The following is a 20,707-nucleotide window of genomic DNA, read 5'->3' as shown; positions in this document are numbered from 1 at the left end:
TATTAGTTGATATAAATTTTTTTATCTTTCTTATTCTAATGTAATATGATATATATAATACGACGTTCTTTAGAAATATAAACACGTAGTTCATTAGTTTATCACGTAGTTCACCGGTTTATCACGTGGAATTTACATAACGATGTTCAGAATACTCAAATTTAGAAATGCAGAAAAGACATTGTAAACGCGTTAAAAAAAAGAATTAAAAATCCAGATTTTTTAAAATATCATATAGCGCAATCTCGTTTTCATACAACGTTTAATCAACCTTGATGAAAAATGCTGATCTAAACCGGTTTTCTATATAGTCATAATGTACAAAAACATAAGCTACAAGAACAGAAGTAACATTCTGTTTTTATTATACTATTTAAAATACATTTAATTTGTTGAATCACAGCTACTAATACACAACAGTCTCTTTTATATCTATATTTATAACCAAAAGTGCTTATATCGCCTAACTGTATGTGCTATCTTAATTAAATTTGAGTATTTCGCTATTAGAGGATTTTGTCGCATATTAGAAATTTCATCTGCAGCAACGAGACAAGATGCGACATCAATATTGATTTACCTTCGACTCGATTTGCCTTTCGATAGAGAACATGATAAATTGAAGTCGTGCAGTGAAGGCACAATCACTATACTGTATAAGACAGACAGTTTCTACCTACGATACAGTTCGAATATATAATTTCTCTCTTTTTTCATATTATTCTAAATAATAACTTTTCCACATGATTTTCTTCAAATATACGTCGAAAAATTAAAGTATTTCGAATAACTTATATATACACATATTTCAGTCAGAATACTGAAATCTATTTTAAGAAACCTCCCCTGAGTGATGCAGCAAAAAATATTCAAATCAAGATGTATGCGCCTCTGGAAAATTCACTGTCAGTGAGAAATGCCTAGTAGAGAACCTGTTGTACATCGTTCAATAACATCTGCGGAAGCACGCATTCGACATTCAACCTCGTTAAAAACAGTCAGTCAGGTCGTTTTTTTTTTCCCGGTCCGTTATTTGACAAATTGAAAAAGCTGTGGTAATCGAAAGTAAATCTTGGCACTCTCTTTTCTCACCGACAGTCGTGAATTTTCGAAAGGCGCATACGTCTCGACTCGGATGCTTTTTGCCGCGGTCGACCGCATCACCCAGCAGGGAGGTTTCTTAAAATAGATTCCAGTGTTCTGGCCAGAGGTTAGCTCAGTTACATGTATGTATATATACATATGCATATATACATATATATCGGACGATGCATATAATGGCATCGCGGGTGAGCTGGGTTTCTTTAGACAAGATTTAGCTTTAAAAGCTGGACCATGTGCACGTATCTATATCACATATTATCTAATCATAGTACCTATATAATCCGTTGCAAGTGCTGCATTAAAATTTACAACTCGACTATCTGCTGTATATCCTATTTTTAAACAAAGTTATATAATTGAAAAATTAATTTAATATTTGTTTTTTATACATATATATTTTATTTCTATTATAATTTTATATAAAAGTAAAGAATAATATTAATTTTTACTTTTTATAAAACTATAATAAAAATCACGCAATGTGCTTAGTAAAATAATATTAACAGAAAAATAAACTATTATTCACAAAATGAAGAGGATAGAGCAATACTAACAATAAGCAAAATCTACAATTTATGAGTGTACAAAAAAAAATGACGAGCTTGCATTCGTAACTTTGCCCTACGTAAATGTGTGCAAAGTCTGTCTAGTTATTACTTTTTAAAACTATGCCATATATATTGTATATGTATTATATATGTATATATTCATATCTCGCCGTCCTTTCGTTCTATGTGTATATATGTATGTGTCAAAAGACAGAACACTTCTCATTGATTATTCTCGCTTGTCTATTGTTGCTAACGCTTCCTTCATGAGCTACCCTTTCGAAGAAACGTGAGGGACGTCTCTCACTTTATAAATACGAAATGCTCGCAAGGTAGACCGGACGTTCGTTATTTTTACATGTCTTTCGACGCTATTTTCGATGCCTGGCTGATTTATTTTCTCGTCACGCCGCTTGCAATTATCATGGACGCGCTTTGCGATTTAATATGCGGCCGCGCTCCGCGTCGCGTTTTAGATCGACGTGATAAAATTTCCGACAATTTGTTTTTCTTCCGTCGAATACGCATGAATGGACGGGCGGACGATTGGTGCAACACGTCGAAGCGTGACGGAAATTGCATTATTTTCGGTTATTGCTTGAGGGAGGGAACAAAACGAGTGTGTGCTCGATAAAATGCTATGCTACGGGAACTGTATATCGTTATATAATTGCGGTAGGAATAATTTATCAATATATTGCAGTCAAAATCGTCAACTGATAATAAAATTTGAATTCGCGCTGCTTCTAACGCATTTCTCCGAAATGGCTTTCCAATTTGGTCTAATGAATTAATTGGTTTTAACAACCATTATGTGATTTTTATTTTATTCTCTCAATACTGATAAATTTATACAATTATAAAATAGTAATAAATATAGTGAAACGCGTACCCAAATATGTTGGTCTAATTATAAAACCTCGTAATTCTCAATTTTGTTAAAACATCGATTTCCAATAGCATTCAGAGATACATATCGCTATCAATCACACGCTCAAATAATTTCGTAAAATTTTCAGCTTATCTCTCGAGATGAAAACCGCAGATTTAATATCTCTAACGTTTTCGAAATGCACGACAATTTTGTCCCGGCCAGGTCATCGCTCTGTGAATGGCCGTTTAATGACTGAATGATTTTGTGCGCTGCGCGGAACGTGATCGGAATCGATAAAGTTGTCACCGCGTAGATTGCCCTCAGTCGCGATTCCTAACAATTTCGGTAACACAATTTGATCCCAGGGCACGAATTTGATTTATGTCGTGCGCGTAAAGCGTGAGAGAGCGATAACATTGCACTTTCGTTGCATTCGATATCCTGCTCTCGCGAGTTTGAGTATCGATATCTATATAGTACGAAACACGAGAGAAAAATAAACGTCCTTTCTTGCATGCTAGTGAAAATCTACCGTTGATGCATCAGTGGCTCCGGATTCTCTCGTATACACAAGAGAAAATATTTATTTATTGCCGTCCTCGACTTTAAAAATGCCATCGCGCAAAGATTCTCTGATCTCTATTTCGTCGAGCACGTTGGTAATATACTGTATGTTCGATGTCACGACGAGAAAACGCATTACTCTATCAGGTTTCACATCGAACGAGCTGTCAATACCAGAGATGATCGGCGTAAAGCGTAATTGATCATTACAGATCTCTTGCCTTAACTTGTACAAATATATATTTTAGAATTATATGTGTGTGCACTATATAAAAAGTACACGCTATTACGCTAATTTATGAGAGATCTTTGTCAAATTTAGTTGTACCTACTTTTGGTTATTTCTTATTCCACAACGAGAATCTTAAGCTCTTCATTTATATAACAATATTTTACGCAGAATAGATTATTATAGAATTATATATGTATGTATAGGAGATATTTTTTGACGAACAAACTGATGCGTTTTTAGATGAAAAGCGAGATATTGAAATAAAACTCTTCGAAGTAATTAAAAGATCAAATAATGTATATTCTCATCTACATTTTTTTTCGACACTTATTTCGAAATCTTTTCCTTTAATATATTCTTACGAAATACTGCTGGAAAATATACCAAAGCACGTGCCGCGGCATCCAGTATTACGACGAATCCCCATGCTACATACGAAATGTCGCTGCGAATATTTCCATAATAATATGTATACGAGAATAGCGAGAACGCAAGTTACTGTGCCGCGTCGGTTGCTCCAATTCTACAATCGGGCTTTGATGTATTCCGCGGAACGACAAAGACTCACCTCAACCATATATTCGTTTTTTAGTCTCTTTCTTCTCCAAAAAATGCAAAAAACATTATATTCGATCGAATTTTCATAAAGCCAAGATGATTTGTTACGTTAAATGTAAACATTCTAGTACAATTGAAAGAAATCTAGAAAAGATAAAAAAATTTCTGTGTTATTTCTAAGAGAATTCGAGCTTCGATTTCGCGAACTTTCGTCATATTATAGATACAATATGTGACGCGCTAGAGAAGTTTTATTGCAATTAAAATAAAGTATACTGTTAGGAATTTCAACTCTTAAAAGGAATTTTTAATGTTAAGACTGTGTTGCGGAAATTAACTGTGATTTACAATTACGATTTACTAAATAGCTTTTAAGGATTTTTTAGATTATTGAATACAAAATTCAATGTTCAAAATTGTTAAATTCAAAATGGTGCTCAATATAGGGGACGTCAAAATTTTATAAATCCTTTTTTTATATAAATCGCCATATTAAGTCCATCATTTTGGCTGGATTTGTATTCGGTAACATAAAAAACTTTTACTATTAAATAAACATAACTGAAATCTATTTGGTAAATCATAAATGACCCAAGTCACAGCTAACATTCGTAATACATCCCATTTAACCATGAATATCTTATCAACCACAACTGACATCACAAAAGTTCCTTTTAAGGGTTGAAAGTCTTAACAACAATATACTTCATTTTGATTGCAATAAAATTTCTCTATCACGTTTCCAAGAATTTCTCAGAATAATTTGGAAACCAGATTCGTATTTAGCACCTGAAAAATTAGAAGAAACCACTAGCTGGTTCCGGTTAATTTTTTTTTTTCTTCCAGCGTTATTTGTCCGCCGTAAGAAATCGATCGAGAACCAAAGTACAGCCATCGAACATAGGTATTGAACGAGCGATTTTGTTGCAGGGAAGGCGAGGGCGGCGGCGGTCGTTCTGTGACCGGCGTCGGTGGCGGTGGTGGAGGAGGCGGCGGTCGACGGGCACCGAGCCTACGGCTGGTGAACGGAAGGGCGACCACCGGGGTGAGTTTGCACACCAGCAGCACCGAGTCTGTGCGCTCTCCCCATCACCAGCTCGGCCAGCAGGTCGGCAACAACAACTGCCACGCCGGTAATAACCCCGCCGCGAACAATCATCCACGGCTCAACAAAGATGATAGCATCAAGATCAGCATCGAGAACACCAACACTTGTACAGACAGCCTCGTCACTGCTCTAGACGACGAGACTCTGCTCATCACTGATTTCCTGGGCGATACAGGTAAATCATTTCGGAAAACGTGATCTGATCGCCAGTTGAATTTTTAAAAACCAAATTAGGCAAGAATTGATTGACCAACACCGGCAAAGTTAAAATTCTTTTAATAAGAATATTTTTAAGTACAGCTCTCCAATTTTTAAACCACCATATTCATCTCGACTAAAGAGCCAAACGCGATGTTATTGCGACAGATTAAGATAAGAAAATTTTGGAAACTAAGGAATTTGAATCCTATAGTTGGAATCTCAGAAATTCCCCTTAACACTCCCTGTAAAGAAATAGACGAGAAAAATATTGGTCCAAAAGTCGGCTGAATCGACGGTTTTAAAATTCTTTTATTAAAAAAGAAACGACGTTTCGACCATCAATTGGGTTCTCTTCAGGCTGTTGAATTTAATTACATATTGAAATAATTAAATACTGATTGAAATAATCAGGTAACTGTCAGTTGTAACATAACAAAAATGACAGTCTTGAAAAGTAAAAATAGGAACCCAAAGTTCACTTAGACATGTAAATTTACACGAGTAAGTATAAATTTACATGTCTAAGTGAACTTTGGGTTCCTATTTTTACTTTTCAAGACTGTCATTTTTGCTATGTTACAACTGACAGTTACCTGATTATTTGGTTATTTCAATATGTAATTTAATTCAACAGCCTGAAGAGGACCCAATTGATGGTCGAAACGTCGTTTCTTTTTTAATAAAAGAATTTTAACTTTGCCGGTGTTGGTCAATCAATTCTTGCCTAATTTGGTTTTTAAATCATTTCGATTTTTCGATCGTTCTTCGCAGAGAAAAAAATCATCATTGGAATTAATATCTGATTTTTTTAAAGAGGGAGGATCTAAGCGTTTCAAAACGCGATTATTCGCAGAAAAAATCTGCGAGTCTCTATTAATCAAATAGTTACCGTGAAGAAAGTGTATTGCGTACTGAAAAACAATTTCTTGAATTCGAATAAATATTTATTTCAATACTGTCTAATAAGTCATTTATTTGAAACTAATAATATTGACGTGAAAAATATTTATTTGATATAAGAAACAAATAAATATTTATTTGTTTCAAATAAATGACTGATTAGGCAGTATCGAAATATTAATTTAATAATTTTTGGTCAGTGCGACAATTATTTCGAGATGAAATATTCTGATTAATTGTTAACGACATACATACACAAAGTATCGTTTTTATATGAGACTATAAATTCATTAGTGCTGTACCTCACGAGATCCCTTCGGGAGAATCCCGGTACTTAAATACAATGACGTTTCATTCGATCGTATAAATGTCACCATCCGTGTCGTTATACCCGAACGTCAATATCGCTTGAAATATTACGCTCAAATGAACAATAGAAACGGACGATTTTACACGGAAATATTTCACGCTTTTATCTACGTAAAATCCAAAATGTAAGCACGTTTAAAGCGCGAAATCATTATAAATTCGAGCTTAAGATCCTTATACGAGCGAACTTCTTCGAAGGGATGTAAAGGAATGCGGAGTAAAAATAAGACGACTTAACGACGTCGCCGCGATACAGCGACATTCTAACGACGGGAATAAATGATGGCCAGATTAAATGACTACTTGCCTGGCGCCGGCCGTGAAATTATTCGCCAAGTTCTGACGATTTACGATCGATAATACTTATTAATGCAACGCCGTATATCGCGCAATGGACCGCCGAGTCGCGCGATTGGATCCAAACGCTAATAAACGTCGAATTAAATTCGTTTCATTCGTGAACAGACGAGAGAATGTATGATTGCCGCATTGTGGCGTTTGCGGTAAAATTTCATAAATCATTGATCAGTCCCGTGACACGCGCAATGAACACATATGTGTAACGACCGCATATTGCATCCCGCCGCACATAATACGCAAATGTAAGCAGCGTGTGATGTACTTAGCGATAAAATGTGCTCACTGTACTGTTAATGGCAAAAAAATATCGATGAAAAAAGGATCGCGCTATTTTATATTCATGAAAATTGAAATGCAGAGCGAGATTATCGAACACACGATACAAATAATATCGAAGCCAAAATCGATAACGCGATGCGATACGGCAAATACCGTCAGAGCATGACAGAATGTGTGTCTGAATATTCCAGGGCCTTTCTCGTAAATGTAGAATGCCGGCATGATACATTACGTAAGAAATGATTACCATATTCGATGTTGTTCCGGATAACTATTTAAAATATGATTTAATTCTCATATAAATTATAAATTAACTACGTATATACACAGGCAATAGCAATATGGAATACGGAACTTCTAGTGACATTTTTATTCCATTAGTCCACAAAATGCAAATTCAACATTGTACTCTCGCGCTATCGAAATATATAGTCTATTATAGGCATCTCATTTTTCCGGTTTGAATGCATCGTGTAATATTCCCTGCAGATATAAGCGGATCTTCTACAGAAATGGAAAATACATGACGATCTCTTGGAATATAATAAAAGTCTGGTGTTTTTAACATTTCGTGCGAATGTAGGCACTCCGCGGATCCGATATATTCAAGAGTGTATCTATTAAAATAATATAAACTTATTCCACTTGTGTCTTCTCCAAAATGATAACATATTTTCTTATGCAAATAATTCCGTGAAAGTAATACACAGTATAATTGCAGCTGTATTTATAAGACTCGAATCTTTATGACATTCTGGAAATATCTGAATACAAATCTGAATATTATCATAAAAATTACACGATACTGAAAGAAGAAGGATTATAAAGATTTGAATAAAATGCATCTTTATTAAGAAACATCACACAGTAACGGATAAATTTTCAACATAAACGTTGGAATTTCGTAAAAATTCCAATATTTACAACGTTACGAAAACATGAGTCTCGCGCTGATTTGAATTTCAGTTCTAGTGTAACGCGGATAACCGGCAAATAAAATTTCTCAAATAACTAGCGCGATACAATGTTAAATTTATCGTCCTCTCTTTCAGCCTCGATTAAAACGAACAACGTCATTCCGTTCATCTGTCTCGAATATCATACAGAATGACAGGCGCAATAAATCGCGATATTGGATCTTTTACGCCACTGCGATACGCATCGGGGTATAGGGATTATGGTGAAGCGAATTAACGTATACCAATATATGTACAAAAAAAGAAACGGTCTTATGTATTTGTTCGTCCGGCTAAAACCGGTCAGTGGATACGCGTCTCTTCTCGCGCATCTTCGCGTCCTTGATCCGTTAGTTGCTCCAAGTGATTCTTGAGCGGTATCTGCCTTTGGACCGGGTCAGAGCGATTCTCCGCGTTTACATCACATTCTCATCTGAACTTGTTATGACGGTACACGTCGAGGAAGGAGGATGCGCTTCCACGGCGCAAGAAAAGCCACTGTTACAACAAGGCATCAACCCGTTGCAAAATGATTTATCGAAAGATATGGGACCGTGGACAAGATCATACGAGGAGCTTATCTCCACTTGGACGTTATGGAGCGTTTATAAGTCGCGTAGAGCCAGTGAGTGTCAAAAAAACGTAATGTTTATGTGTTCGTTATCGCCGTCGATTTCGCTACTATATAGTATTCATTTTGAAAAAAATAACAATAATGAAAGAGTGTGTATGTGTGAACATCCCTTAAATTTTTATTTAATTTTCTTAAATCAACGTTTCGATAAAAGTGTGTATGAAAAATGAATATATTTAAAATAACAGAGTAATAAAAACTGATAAAAATATAAAAGCACACATAACATTGTGATTTAAATAAAATATAATCAATGAATTTTATAAATTGTACATGTGCAAAAGAGATAATAGACGTGCATAATATAATTATTTATGTGGAAATATTTCATTACATTATTCACGTGAGAGTGATTTGTAATTACGAAGTTAAAATGATATTAATATTGAAATTAATTAAAATATTAACATACTAAAGGCAAAATTGGGAAAATTGTTCCTATATATTATTAACGTGTGTGTAAAACGAATTGCTCCCGAAAATATTTTCATCTTTCAAAGATGTAGAAATACGAATGTGACATCGAAATAACAGATATTGAAAAATTTATACATCATAAAATATAACATCGTCAGATTTACAAACGCGAATATTTTAATCATAAATTACCAAATATAGGTTGAAGCTATCAGGCTATTAAATAACGTTTTTAAGAGAACAAACAAATAAATGTGTTCATTTGTGTGTGTGTGTGAGCGCGCATGCGTGCGTGTAACTCGTCGTCCCACTTATAAAATTTTAGAAAGTCCCATAAGATTTACAAAGTATCGTCAAGTTCACAAGCTATAAAGATATTTCGGGTAATGACATTGAGGTATACGAGTCGACGCTAATCGTGTCGCGAGTTTGGTTGTGAACAATCCGCGATTTGCCACGTGCCAATAGCTGTCATATGACTCGACCCTGGGTTTATCGGCCGATACCGAGATTTTACGGGCGCTTCGGATGGTGATAAAATCGCCAAATAATGAACGGTTATATTGATTGCCGACACTGATCTCACACGATTATCGCTGTGTTTCAGGCAACGAGATGAATTACAAAGGCAGCGGGAAGGTTCACTTCGGGGTGGATGACGTGTCTCTTTATGGCACCCCGAAGGAGGAGCCGGGCCCGGGTCTTCCGGGCCAGGAAGTTAAGCAGAGCTTCTTGAAGAATCAACTTCAGGCTCTGTTCCAGCCGACGGACAACAAGTTGGCTATGAAGCTCTTCGGCAGCAAGAAGGCGCTTATGAAGGAACGGATCAGGCAAAAAGCCGCAGGTCACTGGGTCATCCATCCTTGCTCCAGTTTTCGGTAAGTCCTTTTGCCTATCAGCTGATCTCATTCAACAGGCCGCATCAATATTTCGCGCTATCGCATTCGTTCCGGTTGGAAAACACGTCCTACTAAGAAATACCGGTTTCAGGTACAGTCTCATATCTAAGTCTGTCCGAATAAACTCGCGCGTGAGATCCGTCCCGTGTGCTTTATAAAAGAGACAAATGTCTGCATAATACTTGTACCTCATGGGACTTCAATTTCGCTTAGTTTTATCGAGAAACAATCAAATGTAAATAATTTGTATTCAAATTCTAATTTAACAAAGTACAAGAAGCCTATAACAACATTTTGAAATATTCTTTTCAAATAATCGGCAATAAACTGGCAATCAGGAAATATTTCTTCCCACGAGACTAATTATTTTACAAGTTGTCAAAAAATTGTCAACATGCATTTGTCATCAATAGATTAGTCATCGATATCTTTAAAAAACACCGGTTACAAATAAACAAATTATTTTTTACGCGCTTCATTTTCAAATCAGTATTCGAATGTATAAAGAATGATTCTTTTATTATCCATTTCTGAATTAATGTGATAAAAATCTTAATTTTACAATCGCTTAACGCATAAAGAAACAAGTATGTTATTATAAATAAATTTGTGATACAAATTCGTGTTCTGCGTATAAATATATGCATACGCGGAATATCGCGATAGTGAAAATGACAAATGACATTAGTGACTGGAGCGACCGAGCGATAGATCACCAGAGTCGTGTCAGCTTATCCGCAATCCCAAAACTTTTCGTCTTGACTGCGACTCGGGGCTCCAGCAAAGTGAACCAGTATCTTTGTGTGTGTTGCAATAAAATATCTGCCGGATCCGTATCGTGTGCATCGCTCAGGCTGTCGAGCGGCGCAGGACAGATTTCGAGGATCACAAAAGAGCGCGTTTGACCTAGCAGCGGCCTAGCGGCAGCTAACACACGTCGCTCGCGGTTTTCGATCGATCTGGGTCGCGCGGAATATTCAATGGCTCTGCACAAGAATCACGGATCTCATAGTCATATACATGCAGATGTAACGTGCCTTGTCCCGAGAGAAACGAAATAGTGCGGGTCTTTACGGCCTCGAGAGAAGGCCTCTTTTAGGCCTTTCGCTTTTCCGCTAGTGGCTTGCCTTATCGATGGCGAACCACAATTCGCCCGAATGTGTGCTATCGACTCCTCGAAGAGCGGAGGCTCTTGGCGCACTCGCCAAGTCTTTTATGTGTATGCGTCCGTTTAAGGACAAATGTATCGATTAGAATGACAATAAGTGCCCGTCTACCGGACGATAATAAATGGACGATCTCCGATTAACGGTAATTCTTGCGGAATTGCCCATTAATCTATCTTCAGTAGCACGAAAAATTTTACAACAAAGTTATACTTCGTGGTTTATGTTAGCGAAAGTTTACCTAAGCAACGCGGTGTTTGAAGAAGTATCGGAAATATTAAAGGAAAATTTATTCTCAACCACAGTGCTAAATATAATCTCCCAATTCTCTATTCTTTCAAGTAATAACTTTTAAAGCTCGATGAACTATAACTCCTTCCTGTTACGTTTAATTATTTTAAGATACATCGATCGCGCGATATATAAGATTCATCCTTAGTAAGCGCGCGCTTCACGAAAAAATCGTCATAATTTGATTTCCTGCCCAGTCGCTTCGCGCGAGTGATTTTTAATTTTCGAGAAAGGGAACTTTTTTTTTTTTTTTTTGAGAGAGAGAAAATTAAAGCAACGAATCCGCGCGGGGTTGAAAACGAGCGAGTGGTGCTGCGAATGGCAGTATCAAATGGCCGATATTAAAACGTGTATAGTGCAGCCAGCCCGCCGTTCCATAACGCGCGAAATACTATATACTATACTAGACCGCGACGGCGTTTGTCGTTCAATTGGTTGAAATTGCCCGGCGCTTCCGTTCGGAATCTTGGCTAATTACCGGGAGCAGGGCGGGAGATATTCGAATCCTCTGTCTCGCAGCATCTTCTATGAGTCTGCCGGGGATCGAGGGAATCTCGTGGGCATTGAAACTTTAATTCGCATCCCCGTTAATGCTAGTAATATTTTCCACGGAGGTTCCGCACGGCGGAACAAGCGTAATCAATGATTGTCGTTAATGTCGTGCGACATATGTAACGCTAATATCTAGCTGCTAAATTGTGCAAATAATCGTCGTTCCATTTTCCGATCGTTATTGTGTAGAGCAGGTAGGTGCATAATAGAATTGCTGGAAGCTTTCCATCTGGCCTGTATGTTTTATTCGAATGTAACACAGCGTGCGACCAAATTCATAGTTTCGTCATTTAAAAATACAATTATTCTCTTTTGTCAACAACTCTCCATAATAATTTTTGAAACTTTGTTTAAATGTAATTTTGATATTATAAAATATTTACAACATCCTGAATATTTTTAAAAACTCAAATATAATTATTTTTATAATATACTAATGCACATCTCAGTTAAACAGAAAAATTCGCTTTAAAATTTATTAAATTCTCTTTATCTTAAATATTAAAATCTACATAGCAATTTTATTATTTTAGTTTCTTCTTAACAAAGATATTAATTATAAATTTTTCATTTAACATAGTGGAAATTAACTCTACCTGATATAAAATATTTTTGTGAAAGTGAAAAAACATTAATATAGATGTCAAAAAATCTATTTCGTGGTTTGGTTGGGCGACTAAATGAATGTGCTCTTTGATCTTCAGGCCTGAATATAAATGATAACCGAAATATCCGATAACACGTGCCACATATAGTCGGCTGTAATGTCACTCCGTCAGCAGTTCATTATCCTGAACATCCCGAACATGTGCATGGCTCTGTAGTAGATATCGCGTTAATGGAGATCCATCCATGAGCAATTAACATGGGACATCGATACGACATAGTCGATCAAACTTTCTATACCTAATTGTTTCAACATATCTCTTGAGTAAAATTTAAACGAAAAAAATTGATTCAGAGTATCGAACTGTTCTTTATCAATTATCAAAATTGTGTCTATAATTGATTTTTAATCGAAATTGTTTTGAAAACTTATTGTTAGTTACAACGTCAAGAAATTGAATGCTGCATATTATAAATTCACAACACAGACAATGCCAATAATTTCATTTCCTTCTTTTTAATATGCGGCCGCCAAATCGCTATCCTTCACTTATGTATGTTTCATGAATTCGTAATTCACAAAGTGTTTGGCTCCCGCGATACGTGATATTCATAATAATGCATATGACGGTATCTCGCGAGATATTGCAAAATTAGATGAAAATATTGTTACACGTGCAGTTCTGAAAGAAGACCGAAGACGAGGCCACGCGAGGCGGAAACTTTTGTTCATACATCGAAACAAAATATGGAATTGTTTCCCCTGCGAAACAAAACATATAGGTACTCTCTGTTAGCCGGAACTACTGCGGCGAATATAACTTGATGGTTGGGACTCTGTCAGGAGGATACATACTTTCTTCCTTGAAAGGAGGAACTCTGGTAAATACGAGACATCATAAAAGCGAACATAAACTACGCTCCTTGACTCCGAACGCGATGTTATATGTTCCTTTTTCTTTGGGTGCGCCTCGTGTTAAATTGTATAAGAAGTCACGGCTTTTTGGAGAAACCGTATTTGATTTATCGACGATAATGTTAAGAGATGTAAAACCGAACTCTCGAGTGATTTATCGCGTACGGACATGGTATCGAATATTCGGGTCGTCATATATATAATATTTTCATTTTTCAGGATTCGTGAGAAAAAAAAATTATATTTTACATTGTAGTTTTCTTCTCTTTAAGAGAGATGTGAAAAGAACTTTCTCATAATTCTTTTATATAGAAAACATTAAAATTTTTTTATATATAAAACTTAAGAGGAAGTTTTAGTTCTCTCTCTTTTAAAAAGGAAGAAAATTACATCTCGTAAAATATATTTCTATTTCTCATGAATTATATAGGTATATTATCCTTTTTACATCTTAATAAAGTTGTTACCGAAGTGCATCATTATGTATCTATCTACGCGCTCTAATCAATTGTCTGGAAATACTAAAAGAAGAAAACAAAGAAAATGTACTTAGATAGCAATTATGCAGACGTTTGTAATTATCGACGAACAAATCGTCCATCTTCCAAGGTATACTAGATTTGAACAAAAGCATGAAAATATAAAACGAAGCACCAATTATTTTTAGTGCTTCGAAGTAAAATGTATTTATAGCATCATCAAATAAAAAGAATGACGTTTTCGACGTCGGAAACAGTCAACAGTCGTTAAAACGCCTGTCGTAGCTCGCGTTCGCGCGACACAATGTGTATTTTATGCGTACTAGTTTCGGTGAAAACCAATTAAAAAATATATATTACCTTGTTTGCCCGCGCCAAGTTAGATATTTAAGGAAGAACAATTACTGTTATCTAGACGATCGTTGTTCCTCGATTCATCGCGTTATTGTGCTACGATGTCGGGCGATACCGGATTGCTGCGCAATCATCCATTTTTAGTTTATTATGACTTTCATTAAAATGAGCTCTTTGCGAATCGCTAGCGAGTAAAACGACATTCCAAACGACTGACTTCAGCAACGTCGCACCTTAATGAGGAAAAAACATCGTGATAACATACAACGATCGAATCACAAGTCGCTTTGGACATTGGCCAATCGATCTTCCCAGGCGAGGCAAAATTGCACCGAAGCAATACGAAATTTCAAATATCGGCTTCAAATTAACTACAATCCGATATGTTAATCTAATTGATTTATCATGAATAATTTAAATAAATCTTATTTAAAATTTTCTCGTAAGAGAATATATTAAGAAGACTGTAGCTGTTTCAATTGACTTATATATTATTGTTTCGAGATTGAAAAAGTTTGGTATAAATATAAATTTCATAAAGCTGGTAAATCAAATAATGAAATATTCATGATTGAGATTAAGATTGTTTCTCAATCAATATTTATTTCACAATTTTAACACCAAACTTGTGCATATGTCAAATGAAACTTAGCGGCAGCTATGTAATCATATTTTTATACAACGAAGAAAACAATTCAGAAAGTGCATTTAGGAGCTGTAAAAGGAGCTGTAAAATTTATATATTCAAATGAGAATATAAACGTGGTGTACACACTGTATCGGGATCGTAGTAAAGTTATATGTACGTAGCGACTATCGACATAAAGATAATTTATACACAAAATAAACAGGAAATCGCTGACGTCACTGATCAAACTTCGAAGCTATAATCTTTCGGAAACTCGAATCACGCTGTAACAAGAGGGAATCTTATGATGCTAGATCAGGCGGTGGACGAACAAAACCAAACGGGACAATGACATAATAGGATGAAAATTCGTTCTCTAACACCGAAGATAATGGAACCGCATGCAGTTTTGTAGAATTTGCATAATACGCACGACGTACAACCGCAAAACGCTCGTTATATGCATAAATGATGGCTCCATGATATAAAGAGCTCGCTTTAGCGGTTCTGTGAATCTTTCGCTGCCAACTAAGCTTTTCACAAAGATGGAGCAAAGGAGAGAAATTCGCGGTATCTTACGTTCTCTTCCACGGGACTGTTCGAGATCCCGGAGAAAATGGACTATTGTATGCCGCTTGAAGAAACAAAGAGAGGAAAACTTTTGGCGGAAACGCAAGAGATCCCGCCGCAAGCATCTCACAGTCGCGTATCTCGCGGAATAGCAAATTATCCACGGTTAAAGAGATTAAGACTCGGCGAAAGCGGCCCCGTGATGTCCTAGAAATTAACGGAATAAAAACTGGAAAAAGTAGTTTCTCTCTCGAAAGGACAGAAAGAAGAAGACTGGGAAAGGAGGACAAGTCAGTCCGGCTTGAGTCAGTCCGGCTTGAGTCAGTCCAGTTGCAACTATATGTGTTGTTTATACATCTGCCGCTGATTCGACATCAGTTGTAAGAATGAGCTCAGAATAATCAGTCGATTAAAGCCGGAGGACAACATTGTAGCTTTGCTAAACTCGATATCATATACGTATATTCCAATAGTTGACTAAATTTCAATTTGATAATGATGATTCTCGTTCCAGAAATAATGCGTTTGTGATTAAAATAACTTCACAAATAAGTGAAAACAAAATTTTGATACATGTGTTTTTTCCGAAAAATTTATTTGAATGAAGATAGAAATATTAAATAATTTTTTTATTTTTATAAAGCTATGATATAAATATAATAAAGATATGCTAAAATTTATATTAAGAATTTCACATAATTTAAAAAAAATTTATTTGTCAGGGAAAAGAAAGTGATTACTTTATCGTGCTATTCTGAATATACATACATGCATATCGGATTATTAACCTGATATAAGATCGATATAAGTTATACGCAAACTTATATTAAAATTTATAACGATGAATAATATTGTGTCGCTTTCAATTGAATATGCGTGCACGCCAATCAATAACTCCATCCGGACTCTCTATTAATCAAACAATGACAATCGATACGTCGTTCTCAGTATTTTGTTGAGCATATATCGTAAAGTCTGAGGAATCCACTCTTTGTCAGAGAAATATAGACTCTTTACACAGATTCAATTCGAATAAATATCCAAAATAAAAAAAACTCTTTAATAAAAATTAAAAATATATTTATTATGAAACCATAATTTTTTAAATAATTTTCGAAAAAGTATCGTTTGAAAGATTCATCTTTTGTTCTTTGCAAAAATAGAATTTTGCAGACCAAATAATAAAATATTTCGTAATAAAATAAAAAATAATATAAATGATTATTTAATACATATGTGTGTATATAATAAACTTTTAATTTTTATATTTCTATATACCGCATCCTCTGCATGCTTTCACTCTTTTTACTTCTTCGAATATATTTATATCGTACAATGCTAAATATATAGGTCAATGGGCTGATGTGAGGCATAACTAGGCGCGCATTTCCGGACCATTTAGAGATGTTCCATGTGCGAGAATTTCGCATGCTCGATATTTCCCGACGGTATAGGCTCCTCTGGCCGACAGTAAAATGTTATTCGCATACGTAATCCTTTTACTTGTTAAAACGCTCATAAAAATTAAATACAGCTTCGTTCGTCCGTTCATCGTAGTTCTTTCTGCAAAACAATTCTCCGCATTCGTCATTAGTCGCACTTACAAAAACTTGCGGTCATTTGAGCGGGACTAGGACACACACATGTATGTAAATTCGCATCCTGCGTCGCGAAAATCAGAATACCTCCGCAATGTTTATTACAAATCTGTTTCGTTGCACGTTATTATTACAATTGCACAATATAATATTTGGAGAATTTCGCTGAATTATCACGCGCTGTATACGAAAAGAGTCAAAACCGAGAGGAATATAGGCGCATTTCGAAATAATGGTTTCATTTAAAAGAGTAATATATCGCGCCCTATTAATACACTCTTGATTCCTAACGATGCCTAATTAATTATCGTATAATTATAAATCGCAATATGTACATATATATTCATAAATCAATATTCTGATTCTTGAATTTATATCTCGTTAAATCTTAGTTTCACGATTCATTAAAATTGATACGTATCATTATTTAATATCTATATAATATTAAACAATGATAAATTATGTTCCATTGTGTAAAATTAATAGTTTATAAAAATGATGACGAGATTTAAAAAAATGTATAAAATCATGAACCATGTATATAAAAAATTTTGATAATTTAGTATATAAGAGATTTCTCGTTTATTTATAAAATTCAAATTGTCAGTCTTTTTTTTCTCTTGCGACTCTTTATTATTCTTATCATTGTTTTGTCTTTCCGGGCCGCTGCACAAATACGGATTACATTCGATTAAGCGCCTGAAAACACAGGAGCAGTGGGTCCTGCTTCAAATCTCGCTTCTGCTTCGCATACCGCGAACTTCATACCACATACCCCGATAATTTTAATTACCTCACGTCATTTTCAGTATCTATTCTAGTAGACTAATGAATTTTACGAACCGGCCGTGTCTTCTCGTGTAATTCGCAGACAAATTGTCGTCAGTCGCGTCCTCTCAAAAGTACGGTCGCCGCAGAAGTGACATTATGTTAATCGCATTTTGAAAAACTTTCTACTGTGTCATAAAATGTATATTATAACGATTAGTCTTTTGAGAATAATCATATACAGTATACTTTCAGTAATCTCGGTTCATTTTATATAATATAATATGAAAATTAGTTTATAAAAAATAATTAATTTCTCAAAAATACGTATAATTTATACCCACATATTATATGTTAAATCTCTATTTAAAATAGCTTCGATTTTTCTATATCCTTCGAGAATGTCACCTCTCCAATATCTTAATTTGCATTCAATTATATATTCTACGAAAATATGCCATTTTTGCATTCTTCTACAAGCTCGGCATTGTCGGAATCATAATATCGTCGAGACTCCGATTTCTCTCCGTGCAAAAATAATGCACCGAGCAAAAGTCGATTGCAAAAAAAACGTTCATTCGTTCGCTTATTGTTAGAGTGATTAGTTCGCGGCGCAAACGATGTCATTAATCTGTATAGTATTTCTCGCGAAGACGATGTTATGTATATATGTATATGTGCGCGACTGGCTGCATATTCTACGTACTCGCGCATTCCCTAGGGTCAATTAAGACGTCTCGTGGTTATTCTATCACCCCCGACCCTGGAGCGGCAAACATTGTGCAATTCAACATGTAGGCCTGACCGTTTCGCGTCTATTTTTGTCGCTCGAGAAGACCATTTGCGCGAGAGAGAGAGTCTCGTTGAAAAGACTCCGCTCGGTCCAGCAATTAATTCATCTATGAAGGAAGGCATTAATTAACTTGGACGGCGAAACGCGCGATTTTCGCACCGCCATCATCGATTCCCGATTGAAAGCTAATGAGCCGCCGCGGATGGATTCTTCCGGGAGACGACGCGATTCTGCTCTCGTCCAGAAACGAATTTCATTTAGAACACCTGTCCACTCAGACGAATTCGTCATTGTCGCCGTCGTTAAGCACGAAGTGTCCATTATGATCGAGTCTTCTTCGATCCTGATATACGTATTCGAGTGCAATTAAGACGCTATCGGAAATAATCGATTATGCGGGACACGTAGGAACGAAAGAATTCGATTTACGAGTCCATTGCATATGCACAAATCTAATATTTCTCGATTTTACAATCGTCTCCCGAGTAATTTTACGTCGAAACGTCGAATGATCAAAATTATAATTTTAATGCGCTGTACTCAATTATTTGGTTCAAGTTTTAATTGTATTTCTCATTATAATTTTTTTTTAAAAGAACCCTAAAAATATTTTTCGATTTCAGATTTAAATCTATATGCATTTAATATTTAATATTTACGGTAGCATACAATTAAATTTTCTCTGAGAACAAAACATTAAAATGTCGGAGAATTTCAATAAAAGAAAATATAATATAATAAAATTGTGATATAATGACATCACAATTATATAAAAAACAAAAATTCCTTTTTCTTGAGATCATTAGTAAAATAAATACTTAAATATATATATAGTATTAGTACATTTGACGAGCAAACAGCTCAAGATAAAGTCCCGTGCCTTGAGCGTTAAACAAAGAAATCGAGAGATTAAGCCTGGCTTTCCTGTTTGAAGCGCGCTTCTCTTACTATCCGCGCGTTACCGATACAGGAAACTGAGAATATGGCTTCGCTTATGCGATCACGATGTTTTATTCACCGATTAATTATATACGGGACATTAAATGGGAACGACGTCCTTCATTACGCAATTACCGACGTCACTGTGTGGCGCGTGCCTCATTCACCCGATTAATGTGATCGCTTTTCCGTCAAGTAAAGATACAAAAATCCTCTTTAACGATCCATTCATCACCGCTTATCACGATAGGTAATCGTACTAATTGAGTTCGTAAAAACGCTTTTAAAGTTCGATGCACTTTCGACTGCCAAAAGTCATACATTGTAAAACATTCTCGGATTAGTATTTAAAATCATTACTTTTACTGTCCACAGGCGACTTCAAAGCGTCGTTTAACAAATATTCATCAAGCCGATAGAGACGATTGCGTGTATATGTGTGTAAAATAAAAGTATGTCAATACGACAATGAGTTCTAATTATATAAAATATTTTTCTGCAATCATTACTAAATATTTTCAACTCTTATTGAAACAATGAAGAATTTAAACGTATGTCTACAAAGAATTATCGCTTTGTACTTGCCGAAATTTCAAAAGAAAAAATCGAAATAGCTGCATAATCACCTATAGTATATAGTTATATGAACTTTCCTATTATTTTGACAAGAGCCATAGATTATAAAAACGTGTGTAAAATTGTCACAAATCTTGCGCAAGACCATATACAGAAAAAAAACAAACAGAATCATTAACTGAATAGCGAGATAATTAATGATAAAAAATGCTGTAATAATTTCAAAACAAATTGTACATTTGAAGCATTTAGCACAGAAACTATTGGACGAATCGATAAGATTGTCATTACGGGCCTTTATGTTGACAGCCAATCGTTTCGGTCCGATGACTTTCGCGACGCAATCAGTCGTACGCTATATCTCCGATCGCTATCGATCTATCGCGCTGCGATTGCGATTTTTTTTCACTTTACTCCCGACCAGGGGCCTCCTTCCCCGATAGCTTCACTCCCAATCAGGGTCATCAC

At 35.5% G+C, this 20,707-nt stretch overlaps 1 protein-coding gene across 7 annotated transcripts in view; it reads left to right on the top strand.

The window, feature by feature from the left end:
- Positions 1 to 20,707, top strand: part of Ih (hyperpolarization activated cyclic nucleotide gated potassium channel Ih) — a 149,321-nt gene that overhangs the window by 69,331 nt on the left and 59,283 nt on the right. For all 7 annotated transcript variants that reach the window (XM_085484988.1, XM_085484989.1, XM_085484986.1 and 4 more), the window contains 2 exons: positions 4,811 to 5,163; positions 9,712 to 9,982. In XM_085484988.1, coding sequence (XP_085341114.1) covers positions 4,811 to 5,163; positions 9,712 to 9,982 — 624 coding nt within the window. The remainder of the gene's footprint in view (positions 1 to 4,810; positions 5,164 to 9,711; positions 9,983 to 20,707) is intronic.

The sequence above is a fragment of the Nylanderia fulva genome, unplaced genomic scaffold, assembly GCF_048542155.1.
Source record: "Nylanderia fulva isolate GAGA-0341 unplaced genomic scaffold, ASM4854215v1 Scaffold33, whole genome shotgun sequence".
In the NCBI taxonomy this organism is placed as follows: Eukaryota; Metazoa; Arthropoda; class Insecta; order Hymenoptera; family Formicidae; genus Nylanderia; species Nylanderia fulva.
The sequence above is the reverse complement of the archived record's forward strand: the minus strand, read 5'-3'. Positions and strand labels throughout refer to the sequence as shown.